At 42.5% G+C, this 21,562-nt stretch overlaps 1 protein-coding gene and 1 pseudogene across 2 annotated transcripts; both read left to right on the top strand.

The window, feature by feature from the left end:
• Positions 1–56: 56 nt before the first annotated feature.
• On the top strand, positions 57–15,099 carry LOC136420677 (NEDD8 ultimate buster 1-like). Of its 2 annotated transcripts, XM_066407747.1 has the most exons (15): positions 57–192; positions 3,606–3,703; positions 4,512–4,641; positions 5,081–5,239; positions 5,620–5,690; positions 5,837–5,907; positions 6,588–6,746; positions 7,582–7,780; positions 8,395–8,581; positions 9,487–9,594; positions 10,102–10,254; positions 10,548–10,742; positions 11,404–11,487; positions 12,138–12,339; positions 13,219–15,099. In XM_066407747.1, the coding sequence occupies exons 2-15, from the start codon at positions 3,684–3,686 to the stop codon at positions 13,389–13,391; spliced, it is 1,911 nt and encodes a 636-aa protein (XP_066263844.1). In that variant the 5' UTR covers positions 57–192; positions 3,606–3,683; the 3' UTR covers positions 13,392–15,099. The 2 variants fall into 2 exon arrangements, with proteins under 2 accessions (XP_066263844.1, XP_066263845.1); XM_066407748.1 differs by lacking the exon at positions 3,606–3,703 and having other exon boundaries at positions 59–192.
• LOC136420678 (cyclin-dependent kinase 10 pseudogene) lies at positions 217–3,253 on the top strand (annotated as a pseudogene).
• Positions 15,100–21,562: the final 6,463 nt, after the last annotated feature.

Below are 21,562 nucleotides of genomic sequence, written 5' to 3'. Positions count from 1 at the left end.
GTAATTATGGCACGGTGTACTGTAAAGCTAACAATTCCACAAGCTCTGAAAGGACATCACAATCAGGGGTAAACTAGCGGTGGAGTTCACAGGTGAAAGGTTGTAACCCCGAAAGTTCAAAGTTTAACCTGCGATTGTTTACATCGAGGGAGGCTCGAACGAACGTGATCGATACTTTAGCAGGATTCACAGGTATTGTGACTATTTAGATCGATTAATAATGATTGTAATACCATCATAAATGTGTTTAGAGTGTCTGCTAGCTGTGCAAACGGTCTTAGATAAGCATTGTCCGTATTTCTTTTACAAAGATTAGATCGCTTGCAGGGGAGGGTAACATGTAGGGACTTGCTTCGTCATTGCGCTGCGCTTACGCAATATAATCTTCTATCAATGACAAGCGATGTTGCACAGACTTAAAGTTTTGTAACTGCTTTCATCGTATAAACTATGCAACCAGCCGCAAGTTGCAAAATGGACACGACAGCTATTTTTATCCACACTGTTTACACTGTGTCATCATGATATTTATTATGATGACACGCCATCGGATGATGTCAGAAATGGAACGCGTGTTTTTCTACTGCGTCATGGAATCAGAACGCGGAATGTCGCTTCCTTTTATATTTTGGAAAATGCTACGTGACAAGCCAGGCGTGCTGTGGTGTGAGGAAGACAGTGTGGTCACAGACAGAGAGTGATTTGAACTGACGGTCTCGCACAGTAGCAGCTTTTCCATGACTTTACAGAAGATAACAACAACAGAAACAACAAGACACCATCGCAGTAGAGATGTTTACCAAAGAGCTGCTTCAAGGAAATAATGGACCATGATGCAAAAATGCCACAAAGCGAACCAGCTTTCGCATCCAACAATTCCTCTACCGAAGATTTTTCCGACAAAAATCAAAATACGGCACAAGATGACATGGGAGATCTTGGTGGAAGTCAGACTGATGCATTGCCAAAAGGTGAACTTTCTGCAACAGATTCCTCCATCGTTACTGGCTCTGGTGACTCATCAAGTTGGGTTATAAACAGTTGTCAGAATGACAGCACATCAGATGAGATGAAGATGAAGGAAGCTTCAGATGACTGGAAGAGGGGAGCGGAAGATGATGAGGTAAAGTCTGAGGAGTGGTGGCCGGTACTTATGGAAACAACAGATGAGTTGAGTCCTGAAGGAACAGCAAAATGCAGCACACCAGGTCAAACCCATGTGGAGCGGCTTCATAACGTTTCCTGCAGTGAAGAGGATACCAGAAGGAGTACGACAGATGAATCTGTACAGACTGTTTCGTCCCCTCCCCATCAAGAAATCTGCCAGGACCGCACAGGAATGGAGAGACAGGATAAACAGATTATTTCAAACTGCCATCCAATACCAGTTGTGCAGCCAGCTTTTGTATGCAGAATGACGGACAGTAGGATGTATCGGCCCACACAGCTGCAGGGTATACCGAACAATGTCAATATTCCTGTACAACTGCAATGCTCAACAGAGAATAGGGATTCATGTTTTGCCGACAGTAGCGAGGTGCAAAATGTATCTCAAAATGCATCAGGGCGGGGACTTGTCACGAACCCTCCAGCATGCCAGTCAGTTCCCACGGTGCACGACTACGCATTCCTCAACTTGATCAACGAGGGAACGTATGGAGTTGTGTACAAAGCCATGCACAAGAAGACTGGGGACGTCGTTGCGATCAAAATGCTGAAAAGTGAGAACCAGCCCCAAGGTGTCTCTAGCACTGGGCTACGAGAGGTTCACATCATGCAGAAAGCCAGACACATCAATGTGATCTCCTTACGAGAGGTAGTGTATGGCAACAACATCGACAAAGTCTACTTGGTGATGGAGTATGCAGAAACGGACCTGAAGCAACTGATGTTCAACATGCAGCGGCCATTTTCTGTCAGCGAAACAAAATGTCTCTTGGTGCAGCTTCTGTACGCGGTCCAGTATCTTCACGAGAAGGATATCCTACACCGAGACATCAAGACGGAAAACCTGCTCCTCAATGTCAACGGAATTCTCAAGGTCACAGACTTTGGTTTGGCAAGGACTTTTAGGAAAGGAAACAAACATCTCTCCCCTGTGGTCGTGACGCTATGGTACCGGGCACCCGAACTCCTCCTGGGAAGTGAGACCTACTCCACGCCAGTTGACCTTTGGTCTGTTGGATGCGTTTTTGCCGAGCTCCTGATTGGTAAGCCACTCTGGGACGGCGAATCCGAGATCGACCAACTTCACCAAATATTCTGCGATCTCGGCACGCCGAGCGAGAAGATTTGGCCCGGGTATTCCAGACTTCCCCTCCCAAAAACGTGCATTCTGCCGGAATTTCCGTACAACAGGCTCCGACGGCGGTTGGGATGGACGCTGACGGAGCTTGGGTTACATCTCCTGAACTGGTTCCTGACGTACAGTCCTGCGAAGCGAGTTACAGCGGTGCAGGCGTTACAGCACTGGTATTTTCAGGAGGTCCCGGCTCCCCCTGACCCACAGTTCTTGGCTGGACAGGTGTTTCGATCTCCAGTGATTTACCAACAGTGCTTTGTACAAGGATCAGGAGAGCCACAGCCTACCATGGTCTATACTTACCCTGCTAATATCAACTACGCTCATGGCTGATGATATGTTCTTCTTAGCATTTAATTCAATTGCATCATTTCTCAGACTCGAATATCAATTACAACTTTTTCTCAAATTTCTTTCTGGAGGTGCAAGTTGATCTTTTTCGCATTTGTTAAATTTAAAGTCACATTTTTATCAAAAAAATAATAAAAAGTTCATAAGTGGAGTTTAATGTATTTTTTTAGCTAAAATGTGTGTGTGTGAAAAGCAGAAATTTCAAAGAGGTAGAATTTTAATTTATTTCAGTGGTTTAAGCCATGTTGTGTTCTCAAGGTTGGAACGTTTTTGATATTTCGTTTCATACCAATCTTGTATATAGACATGCTGTATAATTTCATAACAAGTTGATTCTGCAATTTGTAGATTTGTTGAAGACACGGAAACTACATGTATCATTATCAACCAGTAGACATAATCTCTGTATGTATTACATCATTGTTTACTAATAGGTAGAACTCTATACCTTCCTTGCTTGCTGTTACCTAAATCTGCTATTACAAACTCAAGACCACGTAAATTTATGTAAACAGCAGATCCACAAGTTTTATGATTGAATCAAATTAAATGTTGTTTCAGCCAAACAAAAAATTAAACAGGGAAGTTCCCATACATGCAGGCCCATACTTAGAATGTTTTTATCTGTTGGTATCATGTACTAGAAAATCTGTTTATGCTATTAATAAAAGCATTGTTTTTAGATATAGTTTTGATATGTCTATTTGAGCTATACTAGCAGTTGAAATCTTTGAATTGGTTGCAACATTTTGAAAAGATATGTGACAATTATGTTCAAGATCGTACCAGTTTTGAAAACATGGAATATAGCCTGAATTATGGTGAATAAATTTCTTCATTGACATATGTTAGTCTTCGAATTCTTCTTTGGAACTAAACATGTAGTGAGTGTATCCTAATGTTCAGCAATGTTTGATAAATATGCAGCACGGTGTGTTCCGTACCACCCAAGGCACCAGCCAGACCATTGGTCGGATTGCCCAAAAGCCAAAGGTGATCTGACCAATGAGAGGGCGGGGACCAAGGTCCAATGGTGTTGCGGAATACAAGGTGTTGTATCTTATCTATGTTATATCCACCCGAAAAAAAAAACATTTCAATGTTGAGAAACTTTAATTTTGTGTCCTTGAACCAAAAATTGTAACATCAATTCCAACATCCAAATCTGGTATTCAAATTTTTGACAGCAGTGCACGCAAAGCACATTAAAATTATTTTGTGGCACCCAGTGCAATTCACCTTACCAGTGGAATTCTGTAAAACAGACCAGTTCGGAACAGACCTGGCCCAGGTATATGACATAAGTACTAGTATTAGTAGTAAGAGTATTTTCTTGCTCTTTCAACAATGTGAGATGCCAATGAAAGCTCATCTGTGTTGGTAGTGATTATAATACAATGCTAAACTTTCTTCCAACACTACGGTATTCACGAATTTTAGACGACCACTGTCGCCTTCTTTAGGATCAATAATCACCAATCACTGCCGAACGTAAACTCGCGAGAGTTACGGACATGTGACTTTATTGACACGTGTCATTGCGGATACGTGACATCAGCAATTGGTCAAACGTGCCAGGAAGTTTATAATGCCCACTGTCTCTGTTTAGTGATGGCTGGAGTGCCCTGATGTATATGACCTCTCATAAAGTAGTCCTGCTCAGTGTCAATAAAGTCACATGTCCGTAACTCTCGCGAGTTTACGTTCGGCAGTGATTGGTCATTATTGATCCTGAAGAAGGCGACAGTTGTCGTCGAAAATTTGATCCGTGAATACCTTAGTGTTGGAAGAAAGTTTAGCATTGTTTAATGTGGGATGCCTTCTTGATATAAGCTCTGGCCATTGAAATGTTCTGCAGAGAGAAAATGGGCAGCGTCCACACGGAGGAGGTGCAGAGGCATCTGCGGCAGGCGCTGAACAGGGATAAAGTCAAACTGTGGGAGTCTCCCTACAGCAGGGAGGATGGCACAGCTCACCAGATACCTGAGGTACGTGGGTTAAGGAACAGGGCAGCAGGGTATATTTTTACAGGGAGGGGTTGCTAGACCTTCCCCTTCACGTGCTCAAAGCACCTCATCAAACACGGGACCCCCATTTTACGTCTATTTCGAAAGACCCAACCAAAATGTCTCCAACTTAAGATACCAACTAATTAGAACCAGCAGCTCAACTGTGAGGCTGCTACCAGTTGAGCTACAGGGACATCCCTAGTACATGTGTGTTATACTGTACAGTTATGAAAGTTGGTATGAATGCCAAGACTAGACTGAATAAAAGTTCTACACAGGAACTATGCGGCTTCAGATGTCTTACTGAGGGACGACTGCGGTGTGAAAGATGTCGGTTAGCTTGAGGAATGAATCCACTCTACTATATAATGCCAAGACTTTGTTATGAGTATATCACAATGCTTGTGCACTTGTCCAGAATCTGATACTGAAGTACTCGGAAGAGTTGAGATTGTCCAAAGATGTGGTGGCAGCCAACATGGAGGAACTGCGACTTCATGCCGTAAGGAAGCTGGCTTCTCGGCGCAAGTTCCAGACCTCGGGCGTGGCAACCCTTAAGATCAAACTGGCTGGGAAGGTATGGCAACAAGAAGTATCAGCTTCTCCTTTGTCATTAACTCTCCTAAAGATGTATCATCTTACAAAAAAAGTAACGTTGTTGAACTTTGTATCATTTTGCAGATCTGAATTGATAACTCGGACTTGTAGAAATTGTAGCTATTTGCTAGGTAGTATTTTATGGTTAAAGAAAGAAGAAAGAGGATAGGAGCAGATATTATGAATGCCTTTAAGTTTGAGGGGATTTAATTTCGCAGTGGGGAGGAAATGGAATGTTAGTTAGAGTTGGTTTTAAGTTCACAGTTGAAAGTAGGTAGGCAGAAGACAGTTAGGCTTAGCATGTTTGTGGTGGTCTTAAGTTCACCAAGATCTAGAGATAATGGTTTATCTTATTTTCAGGGGAACCTCAAATGCAGAAGTTTTGAACTGGAGACGACTTTGCAGATTTTGGGCAAAGCCTTCAAGAAACTGTAAGTCCTTTAGATAATTTTTCTCAAGTAAGCTTCAGGCCAGATTTTTTCCAATCAAAATTGAATGGTATTCAGACCTGTTTTTGTCCAATCCAGCTTGCCCTACTAGTATACATTTACCCAACCAATGAACAACTTTGTTTCAGACTGTCGGAGAAATGTGGCCTCGCACCTGACCATCTGAAGCCCATTGCTGTAGGCCGAGTCATAAAGGATGGTGAGAGTTTCTTTAATACGCTGTGGGGGTGTGTGTGTGTGTGGGGGGGGGGGGGGGGGGGGGGGGGCTTAAGTGGCACTTGCAGGATTTAAGCCCCTATCTTACTGGACTTGCTGTGTCCTAAATTGGATTTGTGTTACCCTTGACTTAATCATGGGAATATTATGCAAAACGTACATGTATGACTAAAAAGACAAGAAAATTCACAAAGCGTAAAAAGATTTGTTTTTTATCGATGAAATTTGTGGAGTGCTCTGTCATATTGCCGAGTGAGATTGGGGCTTAAAAGACAGCAAGTGGTCTCTTTTCAGCAAGTGGTGTTACCTGTGTCTACAACTTTCTTGAAGTAGAACAGCACTTTTGTATCAATTATGTTCAACCATTATGTTCATTTATGCTTATTTTGCTACTTGATGTGATGTTTTTCTTATACGATACATGTATGTATTTTACATGCTACTTACAATGTAATTTGATGTACAGTATTGTTAAAAGTTCCTATAAGCTTTCAAGCTTCTGGCCACCCTTGCACAGATGTATAATCATTATTTATTTTCTTTATTTAATATGATTACTTTTGTATGCAAATAAGCAATACATAATTTTCTTGATGAAAGATTCGTGACTTTTAGTCATTTGTTGAAGTTGAGTTCTTCTCCCACTTCTATTTTGGGCCGTAGATGTGCCGTTGTCATCTCAGCACATCAGCAACAACGCTCAAGTCTTGGTCATCTGTCTGTCTGAAAGTGAGGCTGAGGCGCAGCGAAAGGAGGAGCAGGTGTCAAAGGTCAGGCGTGCGCGGGAAGGTGCAGAGCTGTTGGCCGACACACTCGCTGCAGGTAACTTGTTTGTTTGTTTGTCTATTTGTCTGTTTTTTTCTGATTGCACACCCGGTAAACCTCCTCATGGCATAACACACCAGGTTTGTACTGAACAGTACAAGCTGCATATCCGGACAGATCTATGTATTTTATTCACTCACACCGGGAAGGACCCCTACTTTTTTTCAATAAAGGTGGTGGGTTCTTTTATGTGCTCGAGGTGTGGCTCTCCTCAAACACTGGACATCCATTTAACGTCCTATCCAAGGGATGTTCCTAACCAAAGCTATGTACTCATTTACATCTGACTGAAGTGAGGAAATTTGTGTGTTAAGTGATAAGTTTCCAATGGCACAATGTCAACTGGACAAGTCAGGGGACCCCAAATTAGAGCCCAGAGGTTTTGGGCCAAACACCCTGCCACTGCATGGGGGGTCCAGACAACGCTTTGAATGAAGGCATGTACTCAACATTTGATCACCTCACTGCGAATTACGTGTAAAGCATGTTTCGGGCTCAGGTATTTGTATCTTTTGGCAACGACATGGAGCATGATTATAACCAGTATGGTCTACAGATAGCGACCCATCAAAGTCTAGTTCCAACTGTCCCCCTCCCCAATTTTCGGACGCCCTGTCTATAAATCCTTCAGCTAAGAGCCTGTTTCAGGCTCAGATATTTGCATCTTTCCGCAGATGATGACATGGAGCACGATGGTAACCTATACGGTCTGCAGATATAGTGGACACATTGGGGAAGTCTGGTTCCACTGGTTCCCCAATTTTGAACACCCTGTCTATAAATCCTCAAGCTAAAAGCATCTTTAATTTCAGGCTCTTGTTTCTTTTGGCAGACGATGACATGGAGCACGACGGTAACCAGTACGGTCTACAGATAGCAGACCAGACGGGACGCGCTCTCCAGATCCCGCGGGAGGAGAAACGGGCGCTGACCGTTGCCATGGCGCTGAATGAAAGAGGGAAAGCAGCGTTGAAGAGGAAACAACACGGCGAGGCTCTGCTGCTGCTGCTAGAAGCCGATCGAGAATTCCAGTCAGTCTATTTTCATTTCAGAGCTTATTCGTACATATAGAATACAACATGGCCTATTCCCTATCACCCTACATGTAAGTGCCAGCTTGAATGCTGAATACATTGTGTTGTATGATATCCAAGTATGTCATATAACCACCCGAAAAAACACACATTTCAATGCAAAACGGGCCAGAAGTTGAGAAGTCACTCCACCGTCATGGCAGGAATATTGTGTAAAAGTGCCTTTTCCAAGGGCACAACATTGGGGCATGGCAAGTATCGAACTGTGAAAATTGGTTCTTAGCCCAACACTCTAAAATAACCATTATGCCACACCGATGCCACTGTTTCTTTAACATCTACTAACATAAGTCCACCAGGGTACATCTTTTGATTCCACCACCCGGAAAAGATCCAGTCCAAACAGATCTCCAACCCAATGTCCCCCAGTATAATGTACTCCTGTATATCTCAACTGTGCATACCTAGCCTGGGGGTGCTGCACTAGAGATTTCTCAAACCCACTGTTCTCTAATGTGGCTGGTTTTTATAACCGGCATATTAATGTTAGGGGAGGTTACATGACTTGAATCTTTTGTATAGAATTTTGTATGTAATCTACATCCATACAGGCAGTGTAGATCAGAAATTCTCCAGGCGGTGGATAACTACGCCATCCTGTGTCTGGACATCGTGTGGTGCTATCTGTGTCTGAAGAACGTGACCGCCCTTCCCGACGCGGAGAACAGGCTGCAGAAGTGTGAACAGCTGTTCCACAAGAGTTACGGCAGCAATCTGGAAAGACTGACAACAGTGAAGGTAAATCTAACCTTCCTTTCAAATTTCCCTGGAGACTTGTATGGCAATCTTCAAAAACTGGCAGTTTATAATATAAGGTACAAATGTAAGTTCTATGTTCCTTAGACCTCCTTCTGTTAGAGATAAATTGGCAAAAATCTGGAAAGACTGACAACTGTGAAGGTAAATTAACCTTCCTCAGAAAGTTCCTTAGAAACTTCTGTGATCGCTTTTATGGCAATCTTGAAAAACTGGCAGTCATAAGGTAAGTTCTATGTTCCTTAGAAGTCCTTCTGTTAGAGGTAATGGCAGCAATCTTGAAAGACTGACAACTAAGGTAACTTCAACCTTCCTCTTAGATTTCCCAGAAGACTTATGTATAATATAAAATACAACATGGTGTATTCCGTATCGCCCAAGGTACCCTCGGGAGAGCTGGAACTAAGGGTGATGCAGAATACACCGTGTTGTATTTTATTCATGTCAATCATACCCGAAACCCAGATATACCCACTTAGCAAGGCAAAATGTGCCAGAAGTTGTGAGAACTTTAAGTCCTTGAACAAAAAACTGTCCCTAAGAAATTTTCTTTGAGAGTTTGCCTAGAGTTTATATGTCAATCTTCAAAGACTCAGTCTGTCATGTGGTGACCTACAGCAAGTCCACTTCTTCACAGTGTTGCATCCATAGTTTTAATGTTCTACAGTGTTTCATATTGGATATTAGAGTTTTTCTTTTACACACCTAGTAATATCTCTCACCTGCTAGCATTTCATTGTCTCAGACACCTTCCTCAGAGCTTCCTAAGCAGGTGAGAGACATTCCTGGTTGTGTAAAAGAAGAACCGCAATATCCTATGTTCTATCAACCTGATGAAATCAATTTCGGAAGTGTTTCATATTGTCTTTGTTGTTGTTGGTTTGCAGGGAAGCAGCGGTCAGGAGAAAGCTCTGTTTGTCCGCTTACATCTTCTGCAGGGTGTGGTGTTCTTTCACCAGGGGCGACGGAACCAGGCAGTGGCAGAACTGGCCAAGGTACTGAAATGGTTGTTGTTGCATGATCTTGATCAAGTTTAAGCCTTAGGCCACATTGACTTAATTATATGGATGACACCCATGCAGGCATCAAGTTTTGTCCGTTTCGCCCCCAAAAGTTTGCAACCATACTGTAAATGATACAAAGAAGCTGCAAAATGACCAAATTTATGCAGTAAATGTCAAAAGAATATAATTGGAAAATGGATCCTGCTGATAGAACGCATCTTTTCTACTGTAAAAAATACTGATGTTGTTGCAAACTTACACCTTGCACATTTTGTGTTCTGTGTGTTCAGTCATTTGTTCAACCTTCCTGACACACTTAGCTCAGAATGATGGCAACTTTTTTGAGGTCCAACTTTTTTTACTTGCACTCTCGCATCAGTTTTGGGGTGCCCAGAGGATGTCATCCATATAATGAAATCAGCATGGCCTTAGATAAAAGAAAAGTACAATTCTTGACAAGTATGCAAACTTGTATGTCATTTATCCCATCCAATGCAGGCAGATGCATTTCTTCGACAGTTGCAAGTGGATGAGTCAAAGTTAACGGAGTTGATGACCATGGGCTTCAGTGGTGCAGAGGCCAGGCTTGGGCTGCGGGCCTGCAGCAACAATGTGCAGGCTGCAGTCACACACATCATGCAGAAACAAGAGGTGGGGGGCTCTTTCTGTTGCCTCTTGTTGACATTGTGTGTGTGTGTTTTTGTGTATGCGGGTGTGTGTGTGTTTTGTTTGTTTGTGTGCGTGTGTGTGTGCGTGTGTGTGTGTGTGTGTGTGTGTTACCTTCGCCAAGAATGTTGGGTTTTAAGTGTTGTTCTCTTATCTTCTCTTTTAGTAACAATGTAAAACTTATCATTAGTAATGCTTTGGGAATTGTTGAAACTTGTTGTCCATGGTTATATGAATGGTCATATACAATGTTTAGTACTGTCTCTTTCTGATTCTAGGAAAGAAGAAAAATTAAGAAAAAAGAGCAGGAGGAGAGAAGACAGAAGAAGCTAGCGAAGAAGCTCGGGAAGACAGCCAATGGTGACTGGGTAAAGGTGGACCTTTACAAAGCTCTGGTGAATATGGGCTTTCCCAAGGGTGGGGCGGTAGCAGCACTGCAACAGACGAACAACAACATCCAACAGGCAATACAGGTAAGCATGAGGCTTGCGGTAGGTCTTGAGTTTGATCCACGGCCGAGTCATGCCAAAGACTTTAAAAATGGTACATACTGCTTTCTCTGCTTAGCACTCAGCATTAGGGAAAGAGTATAGTAGTTTAACGCACACCACTACCAGTCCACTAGCCCCCTGCTGTAGTGATTGCACAAATCTGTGTGGTCCAAGGGCTACTGAAACAGAGCTGGGCCCCGCCCTATGCACCATCTGGTGCAGAAGGTGGACAAAAATGTAGCATTCATTTGGGAAGCCCTGAAACAGACAAATCAATTTGTCCACTGGGAAATACAGATGAGAAAATTCGGGCAGCCTTGTAACAGAGAACAAGCAACAGTTATTACTTTATGCAAATGTATTCGGTTGTGAAATTGCAACTTGTGAAATGTGAACCATTGATGAGTGCCTCTTTTTGTGTTCTAGTAGATTGCTATGTTGTCTATTGTAGTTTCTGACAGTCCTACCTATTGTGACTAATTACCTTCGCCAATAAGATTATCGTTTGTGTATGTATGACTATGAGGTACATGTATGTGGATGAACAGCATAAATCAAGAAGGCCTGAATGGATTGTCTTGATATCTTGTATATAAGTTTTAAAAACACTAAATCATGAAAACTCTTGTTTCCTTGTCCAAAGGTTCTACAAGACCAGCCAGAGCTTCTTACCCTGCCTGACCCCAACCCTGGACCTGTGTCTATTACTGATGAAATGTTGGCACAGGTAATTAAACAACAGTACTTTTTACCTCCACGAAGCATTAAAAATAACCTCCTACGAGGGCACGGTAATTGTCTGTGTTTGTATTTGTGTTTGTTTGCAGCTGTAACTCAAGATCCTTTTGATGCATTTTGTTTGTACAATATTTTCGAACGTCAGTAGTTATTGAGGTTCTGATGATGCATGGCAATTTTGGGCACTGTAGTAGTATTTTCAGATAATGTAAAGACACAGAAAGACATCCCCATCTTGGTAGTAGTTTGGTACAACTCATTGATTTAGATGCCGTTCGCCTGGCACGCTCTAATAAGATACCGTCCAAGCAGAGGTTATTAGTTATTCCTTGTAGAGAGGGTAACAAACACCTTAGCCTACAAGACAAACATCATAACCTCAAGAAGGTTTGTGTCCTATACAGGGCTTGAAATTCATTTTTGAAAAATAGGTACACTGGGGCACTCACAGTCAAAAATTAGGTCCACAGCTCCAGTTTTGGGTACACGAGGTGCACGTGCACCCAGTATTTCAAGTCCTGATCCTACGGAATGTTGTTTTTATTGTAAGTCTGTGTGTTCCAATTTCTGTCGTTTTCTGAAATTTGGAGCAACAGATCTAGATAAGATTCAATTTGCCTCCTTTTCTTCCCTCCACAGTTGGTGTCACTTGGATTTGACCCCGAGATGTCCAGACGGGCGCTGCAGTCTTGCCAGGGGATGGCGCAGAGGGCCATCGACATGCTGCTGCAGAGCGGAGGTGTTCTGCCAGGGGTCTCTTCTGCAAGTGGCAGCACCTCAACATCATCGAGCTCTTCCACTTCCTCCTCTTCAGCAACTCCGTCGTCATCATCATCATCTGGTAATGTGTTGTTGTGTTAATTGTTGTCATTATCTCGTCTTATAAAGAACCCACCACACTTATCCAAAAGAGTAGGGGTCCTTCCCGGTGTGAGTGATTCAAAACCTACAGTCCTATGGCCGCACTTGGGGCAATTGTCGTATTGAGGTCACCTGAGTTAGCGCCGAATGGCAGTTGCTCAGGACCCTTGCGATCTAGCCCCTCCAATTGTAAGCTCCTTGCAATTCAGCCCCTGGCTGGGAAGAGTAGTTGGCCCACCCAATGACAACAATCTTTCTCAGCAGGGCCTGCACAGCTACCGTAACGTGTAACCTGCCAATCTGTCCTTTTTCCACATCACAGCCATGAATATTAAGGAGCTTACCTTATTTGGTGCACTATTGGTTGTTTTGTTGTGTTGGAGTAAAGGTTGGGGTGTTTGGCCCAGAACTCGGAGGTCCTGGGTGCAAGTCCGCTGACATGCCACAGATGTTTTCTACCCTTGGTAAAAGCACTTTACGCGACTTTCCTCACTCTACCCAGGTGTAAAATTGGGTACCTAACTTTGGTTGGGAAGGTATAAGGCAGTGCAAGAGAGGAGTGGGCTCTGCCTACCAATACCCTGCCCTGGACATACATGTAGTGTATGATAACCCACTGCCAGCTATGGCCTCCAAAAGGCTATGGGACTGCCTTTTTGTTTTACCCTTTTTTTACTGAGATTTCCACCCCATCAGCTCACAGTAACTGTTGTAAATTCATAAAGGGCAGCCATTGGTATAACCCTTTTTTACAGCACCCACTTTACACATTTAGAGATTTTGATTTTGTTCATTATTTTCAACCAATCAGGATTGTTATAGTCCGTTAACATTTCTTGTGTCATGTCTCCCACTCCAGATGCCTCTCCAGCTAAATCTCCAGAGGAGCTCCAAAAGGAGAGGGAAGCCTACGAGGAACTGGCCTCGGACCTGGCAGACCACGAGGAAGACTATCTGGACTTGACCTTGGAAGAGGAGTCGGTCTTCCTCCAGGAGTACAGGGCACTCCTCGCGTCAACACTGTCGTTCTGAACACTACCAAAAATCTGGAACAAAATTAAACTACAATTTCCAACACTGGAAATCGGACCAAATTTTCAACTGATCAGCTCCAGTCTTTGTCAAGGAATAAGCAATCCACTACTTCTGTGACGTCACCTTGATGAGTTACTTATTTGCATAACTTGACGTCACAGAAGCAGTGGATTGCTTATTCCAGACTGGGGCTGATCTGTCAAAAATTTGCGTAAGTCCAATTTCTTGTATTGGAAATTGTAGTTTAACTTAGATACAGAATGGCCTCTACCAACGCAGATGAACTTTCAAGTGACTTCTAAAAATCAGCCGAATATTCAAATCACAGGACTCAGTATGCCATGATATGCCAACTGCTGTCTGTAGCGGTTTATAGGTCAGAGTTCAACTACAACCTGGCAAATTCTAGCACCTCTGTACGAAGACATCTACATTGGTCCCACTTCATGGATTCTAGTGGGTACTACAAGTACATGTAGTTGTTTTAGATATCAATTAAGATGAATTAAGATTTCAAAAATTAATGATATTGGGGACAGCATTACCGTCCAGTTCAACATATATTACGGCCAAGTATTGACCTGTGGACCGATTATTCTGCTAGATCAACTTTTTTTCTGCCAGCCTAGTTGACTCACAAGACAGGCTTTTTATTTGAAATCAGGCCGTGTTGATTTGATTATATGGATGACATCTGCACACTCATCAATTCTCGTCCGTTTCAGAAAAAAAAGTTTTTGACCATACTGTAAATCGTACGAAGAAGCTGCAAAATGATCAAATATATGCCGTAAATTGCAAAAAAAAAAGATGTTTCCCGAAATGATACTTGTATCGTAGAATACCAAAATTGATTTCAAAGTCAATGAAGAAGATGTAAAAGAACAAGAATCTATTATTTGGTATACCATACTCTATGTGTTCAGTCGTTTCTTCAACCTTCCTGACTACATAGATTTCATAATGAAGGCAACTTTTTTTTGCCAACCCTTTTTTATCCGCACGCTCGCATATGTTTGGGGGTTTCACGAGGATGTCATTCATATAATCGAATCAACAAAGCCTCATTCATAGCCTCTACCAGTCTCCAGGATGTGGCTGGAAATAGTAGGAATAGAGGACTTGGCAAGCCAATAGATACAATTTGCGATTTGGCCGATTTCTACTCTTTCCAGCCACATGATGGAGCCTAGTAGAGGCTACCTCATTCGCCCACGATTTGATGCGCTACATTGGTTTTATACGCGTATGAATCTTATATGCCTATGAAACCCGCGTATCAAACACCGGTTTTTGAACCACGGTGCTACGTGCCCATTCGCATCATGTTGGATTACAATGTGAAGCTGTTTTACGCCTCACCGTCTGCTGATGTAATCCAATACCCATCAACATCGGTAATGGGGGATTCAAATTTAAATCTTAATGACCTCAATAAAAAGCATATGTACTTTGTTACCAATGCAACTAATCAGCAACAAAGGTGCTGTTATACGTAATTGCACTGCAAGAAAAACTGCCCAAATGGATGAAAACTCAAAATAGCCATCCAGTTCCAACAAGAAGACTTTCATTGCTGTTTCCCTCAAGCAAATACTTATTACTAAACATTTTCACTGTGCAAAGATTGTAGACGAGGGGTTAAGTCATAAATCAACAATAAACACACAATGTTGAATTTGCCTGGGAAATTCGGCAATCAGAATTTGTATTTTTGTAATTTAATTGGTCCATGTTTAATCTGATTAGATAAGTCCAGTGTTCACCTGTAAATATTCAGTACAATGTCAAGCTGGTGTGTTATACCAAAGGGCGGTTATATAGATACAGATACAGAAGCTGGAAAAAATCATCAACGAGGAAAACAACACATATGCCCTTCTCTGCAATAATAGTAAAAAAAACTCAGTTTCAAATTTTGTGTGGACAATTCTAAATTACATATTGTACAGTGTAAACATGTGTAGCTTAACTGCTTCTGATATACAGAAGGGGTAACACTATCATACAATTTTCAGCGTTATTCAATATCATTATCATGATACAGAAGGCTCAGAAGCCAACAATATTTTTTGTAAAAATGCCCCCCAAAAGCTTCCTATAATGATCGACGACACAGTCCCCTTCCACATAGACTGCTACAGATTTCCTTATTTTCTGTCTTAAACTACCTCGCAATTCCCACTGCCACAGATTGGAACTCATTACCATACTAAGTAATACAGGAACTAGATCTGGAAAAGTTCAGAGGGGACGTCGTGAACCACCTGAGGAAGCGCCAACAAGTGCACTACTAACCCTGAACGTTTTGCCCCAAACCAAGGGGTGTTGTTCAGAATACCAAACAAGACAAGACAAGATGTCATTTAGGTAGAAGACCTAGCCTCTACCAGGCTCCGCGGATGGCTAGAAAAATAGAAGTTGGCCGAATAGAGTGAATAGTATGCTAAGGGAGTCGGCTACGGAGAGAGGGTACCCCTATAGCAGCAGACTAACTTCTCTGGCATGTTTTTCTGTGTATTTGGCCAATTTCTACTCTTTCCAGCCGCCTCTGGAGCCTGGTAGAGGCTATAGAAAACCTACAGAAGAGTACAAAAGAACCAGTCAAAAATTAAGTAACAAAAACACTCATCTGAAGATCTCGAAGATACTTCAGACTCTGACCTGGCTGACGGACATATGTGGAGGGCTTTAAAGGCACCCAGAGCAGTTTATGATGCTTGAAAACTGGAAGTATTCTAGTTGCTGTAATCTTTATGAAATTGACATTTAATGCCACTGTTTACCACATTTGCGTGCGGATTTCTTATCAAAAGTGCTCAAATTCAAAAGCCGCACAAAAATAAGCTACATGGTGATCTATTAGTTTCAAGCGCCTAGTGTAAATAGACCGATGCCATAGCCCCGCCCACCTCCGTCAAAACGTAGAAATGCAAAATTAAAACATAAAAAATGCAAGGACATGCAGTCACTCTCTCATTGGTCGAACCGCTAATTGTGATGGACAGTCAGGAGCAGTCTATTAGGGCTTGGATTTTCTATCAGTTCTGACCACACAACGACATCGTATCTTTGCTCTTTTGATAAAATTGAAATGAATGGATCATGAAATCACAAACTAACATGGCTATTAAATACATTGTTGTGTTCATTCGTTTGTTCAGTCCCTCGTAGTGCAATAAATCTACGCTTGGCAAATCTCATCATGTACCATGCATAAGAAAACAACACATAGAAAACACATCTCTTTATCAATGGTTATACTGAAAGCAAAAAGATAGGCCCAGTCGGCTAATCATAATCTTTTGAAATCTCATACTTCTGACATCCTACGCCCCACGACGCCACTGGATCGGATCTCAATGTCCGTCTCTGCGGTGGCTTTTTTTTTTACTGGTTGACCCTTTTGATACTTCCGAAAATAATTTCATCAGGTTGGTAGAACATAGGATACAAAACATAAAAAGATCCTTTTGACTGTCTTGACACCTTCAAATCTGTCACAACAACGCCTTTCCTTTGATAGAGTACCTTGATGCACAGTACACAGGCTTCCCTTGCTTGAACAGATATAATTCGACATGTTGAATACTGCAGTTTGTAAGGGTGGGCCGGCAAAAGCATGAAAACAGAAATTGAGATATTCTCAAAAATTACGATCCAAACATTACCTAAAGTTCTTAACATGTCCTTGATCAATCTAATTATGTACCTATATATAGCTACCATAGGCGTGAAGTACGTGTATGACGCAGTTGTTGCCATGGTTAATAATACATCCGTCCACTTTTCACCGCGCTCTCCGCCGGAAACATTTTTCCTTCAGATTTGACCACTGCTTACTTTCCTCGGCTCCTACTAGCGCGAGACGTTTCGTGACATTTCATCTCTGGCCCAAAATGACTACATTTGAGGTTTACTCATTCTGAGCGCCGCTGTCGACATCAGAAGGTATGTCTGTACTTTCTTTTCTGTTGTTGATCACGCTCTCCTTACCTTACACACCTGTAGATCTGCCTCGGTGTTACCTACGACTGAAAAACGCGGCCCTCTTACAGCCGAAAACGTGAAAAGAAGGAGAACTTGATATAGCGGTGAAGAACATATTTGGTTAATTTCTTCCCAAATCGAACTTTTCTCTCAAACGTTTTCACGTCTGTCTGTCTCGGTGCGCGAGCGAAGACAGGCCCCGTACATTAGAGCCTGACGTAGAAAAGGCTTATATTAGAGGGAGATGTAGAAATGCCCGTAAACACCAGCAAAACAACCCCTGAACGATTCGATGATCATGAGTATCCGCTGTCCTAGAGAAATCTACGCTTAAAAGTAGACGAATGTACGACTTGGGGGGAAATGTTCGGATTTGGTTGGACGGGATGGTCAAGTGGTAAAAGAAAGGACACTGAGAAGGACCCGATTCCACCGCCCGCATAAGATCTCGATCAACGCGCCATACGTACCCGTTCGAAGGAACAGTTTGCGTGTCTCGGGAAAACGGGCGAACAATGCGTACACGATGTAACGTTAGTCAACCTCTCCAGAATGAAGGGCGCTTGGATTGATACAAACTGCCAAAACACGATGACTCAGGAAAGTCATTCAATATAGAGGACCTACCTTCGGGCTAGGTGCACAACCATTTGGAATAAGATATCTTGACATGTATATGGCTTAAATGTGCGAGACTATTCAAGTATTGAATGAACCTTGGTGTGTTAAAACTAAGGATGACACCGGCAAAAAAGTGATAATTTTCTTGTTCAGGTTTCTGTTGCATTTTCAGCCTCGAATTTGGGCCCGAAACAAATTGAGGTGTGTCCGCTTAACACCTCCGTACTATTAGTTGTATATCTTTGTTTCAGGCACCAACTGGCCTATAGTAAAACATACATAAGGCTGCACCAAGTAATTTTTATGGATGACGTCCGCGCGCGCATTGATTTTGGTCTGTATCCAGAAAAAAAACAAGAAATTCCGCTTCCTGTAACTATGACCAAAGAGTTACGACAGTGCCGCAAATCGTGAGATTAATGTAAAACTCGTCACGCAAAATGCATATAACTCGTCACGCAAAATGCATAAATAAGGAAGTGGCTACTTACTGACAGGATGATCCTGTCATCAGTAGAAAAAATTGGATCATCCTGTCAGCAGTGCATTTTTTCTACTGCTGACAGGATCGTCCTCTCAGTAGTGCAATTTTTCTACTGATCATCCTGTCAGCAGTGCAGATTTTTCCTGCTGACAAGATTTTTCAAATCTAGGCATCTTGTTTTTTTCGGCCCTTCTTGTTTTTTTTTCGCGCTCTCGCATTAGATTTAGGGTTTCCAAAGGACGTCATCCATAAAAATTACTTGGTGCAGCCTAACTACAATATACATACAACATAGTCATGCCTTTAAGTACCAGAATTATCAACCAAGGATTGATGTGTTCAAAAATTCGTATTTTCCGAGATCCATGGTAAAATGGAACTCGTTGTCATCAAGTACTGTCGGAGAATCCTCACTAGATAGCTTTAAAGAACGGTTACAGTCAGATGTGCAAAGACTAGGTGTGACAGGCCGTTCAGCGTAATATAACCAGCTGCTGTCGCGCCGCGTGCCTGCGAAGCTGGTGTGTTACGCCGAATGGCGGTTATACCGGCTATGTAGATACAGATACAGAATATTTAAGAACCTGTTTGAAGCAATTGCAACACGTTTTCTGTTGTAATTAGTTGTCGGGTAAACAGGTCCAGGGCATAAGTGTGTGTTTGATCCTGACAGTTCGGATCCCTACAAATGATCACGTCCAGTGACAGTTCTACATCAGTCGGGTATCTATCCAAAAATAGACGATACATGTCTGTACAACTCGCACACGGATTAATTTCTACATCTAGGGTACATGTACCCCAAAACTATTTCATTTGCCTCTCCATGATATGTCCCTCAAATGACCTGAAATAAGCTGGACACGTACGGCAATTCTCCATTTTGTGAATGTTGTCTTTGAAACTATTGTTAAAAGTTCTTTCTTTTTGGCTCTTTTCACACTAGAAATGCACCTTTTGAGCCGCAGTGCCGTGCCTTTTAAGTCAAATCACCTGACATTTTCTGCGAGGGTAGGCTGAAAAGATGTGCTGAGACCTTCATTTTCATTTTGTGGCTTTGTTCAGTTTTCGTTCGCTATTTTCATACTACAAATGCTGTGCCATGATAGTCAATTTAACTGACGAATGTAGTTGTTGCTACTCTCCAAGCAGAGGTCGGTGGGGGAAGATCGTGACCTTTTCATATGCCCCGTGTTTTGCCCTGGGGGAGCGGACAAAAACGGGGCATCTGATAAAAGGTCACGATCTTCCCCCACCAACCTCTGCTTGGAGAGTAGCAAAAGCTACATTCGTCAGTTAAATTGAACAGATATAATTGAACAGATATAATTCGACATGTCGAATACTGCAGTTTGTAAGGGGGCCCGCTAAGAGTGGGCCGGCAAAAGCATAAAAACAGAAATTGGGATATTCTCAAAAATTACTATCCAAACATTACCTAAAGTTCTTCTTAACATGTCCTTGATCAATCTACTTATGTACCTACCGTAGGCGTTAAGTAAGTGTATGACGCAGTTGTTGCCATAGTTGATAATACATCCGTCCACTTTTCACCGCGCTTTCCACCGAAAACATTTTCCCCTCTGATTTGACCACTGCTTCCTTTCCTCGACTAGATTTGAGGTTTACTCATTCTAGATCTGAGCGCCGCTGTCGACATCAGAAGGTATGTCTGTACTTTCTTTTCTGCTGTTGATCACGGTCTCCTTACCTTACACACCTGTAGATCTCCCTCGGTGTTACCTACGACTGAAAAACGCGGCGCTCTGCTAGCCGAAAACGTCAAAAGAAGGAGAACATGATATAACGGTGAAGAACATATTTGGTTAATTTCTGCCCAAATGATTCGAACTTTTCTCTCAAACGTTTTAACGGCTGTCTCTCTACGGCGGTGCGCGAGCGAAAACAGGCCCCGTACATTAGAGACTGACGTAGAAAAGGCCTAGAGAGAGATGTAGAAATACCCGTAAACACCAGCAAAACAACCCCTGAACGATTCGATGATCATGAGTATCCGCTGTCCTAGAGAAATCTACGCTTAAAAGTAGACGGATGTACGACTTGGGGAGGAATGTTCGGATTCGGTTGGGCGGGGTGGTCAAGTGGTAAAAGAAAGGACACTGAAAAGGACCCAATTCCACCGCCCGCATAAGATCTCGATCAACGCGCCATACGTACCCGTTCGAAGGAACAGTTTGCGTGTCTCGGGAAAACGGGCGAACAATGCGTACACGATGTAACGTTAGTCAACCTCTCCAGAATGAAGGGCGCTTGGATTGATACAAACTGCCAAAACACGATGACTCAGGAAAGTCATTCAATATAGAGGACCTACCTTCGGGCTAGGTGCACAACCATTTGGAATAAGATATCTTGACATGTATATGGCTTAAATGTGCGAGACTATTCAAGTATTGAATGAACCTTGGTGTGTTAAAACTAAGGATGACACCGGCAAAAAGTGATAATTTTCTTGTTCAGGTTTCTGTTGCATTTTCAGCCTCGAATTTGGGCCCGAAACAAATTGAGGTGTGTCCGCTTAACACCTCCGTACTATTAGTTGTATATCTTTGTTTCAGGCACCAACTGGCCTATAGTAAAACATACATAACTACAATATACATACAACATAGTCATGCCTTTAAGTACCAGAATTATCAACCAAGGATTGATGTGTTCAAAAATTCGTATTTTCCGAGATCCATGGTAAAATGGAACTCGTCATCAAGTACTGTCGGAGAATCCTCACTAGATAGCTTTAAAGAACGGTTGCAGTCAGATGTGCAAAGACTAGGTGTGACAGGCCGTTCAGCGTAATATAACCAGCTGCTGTCGCGCCGCGTGCCTGCGAAGCTGGTGTGTTACGCCGAATGGCGGTTATACCGGCTATGTAGATACAGATACAGAATATTTAAGAACCTGTTTAAAGCAATTGCAACACGTTTTCTGTTGTAATTAATTGTCGGGTAAGCCGCAGGTTGAGGGCATACGTTAGTGTGTGTTTGATCCTGACAGTTCGGATCCCTACAAATGATCACGTCCAGTGACAGTTCTACATCAGTCGGGTATCTAT

The sequence above is a fragment of the Branchiostoma lanceolatum genome, chromosome 15, assembly GCF_035083965.1.
Source record: "Branchiostoma lanceolatum isolate klBraLanc5 chromosome 15, klBraLanc5.hap2, whole genome shotgun sequence".
Lineage (NCBI taxonomy): Eukaryota > Metazoa > Chordata > Leptocardii > Amphioxiformes > Branchiostomatidae > Branchiostoma > Branchiostoma lanceolatum.
Note: the sequence above shows the minus strand (reverse complement) of the source record. Positions and strands in the feature narration are given on the sequence as shown.

What these genes read in the sequence shown, in the direction of transcription:
- LOC136420677 (XM_066407747.1), top strand. Translation starts at nt 3,684, where the DNA reads ATGGTGTTGCGGAATACAAG. An exon ending in GGCAAAGCCTTCAAGAAACT is followed by an intron (nt 5,691 to 5,836) that starts GTAAGTCCTTTA and finishes ACTTTGTTTCAG; the next exon opens with ACTGTCGGAGAAATGTGGCC. An exon ending in CTGATGAAATGTTGGCACAG is followed by an intron (nt 11,488 to 12,137) that starts GTAATTAAACAA and finishes TTCCCTCCACAG; the next exon opens with TTGGTGTCACTTGGATTTGA.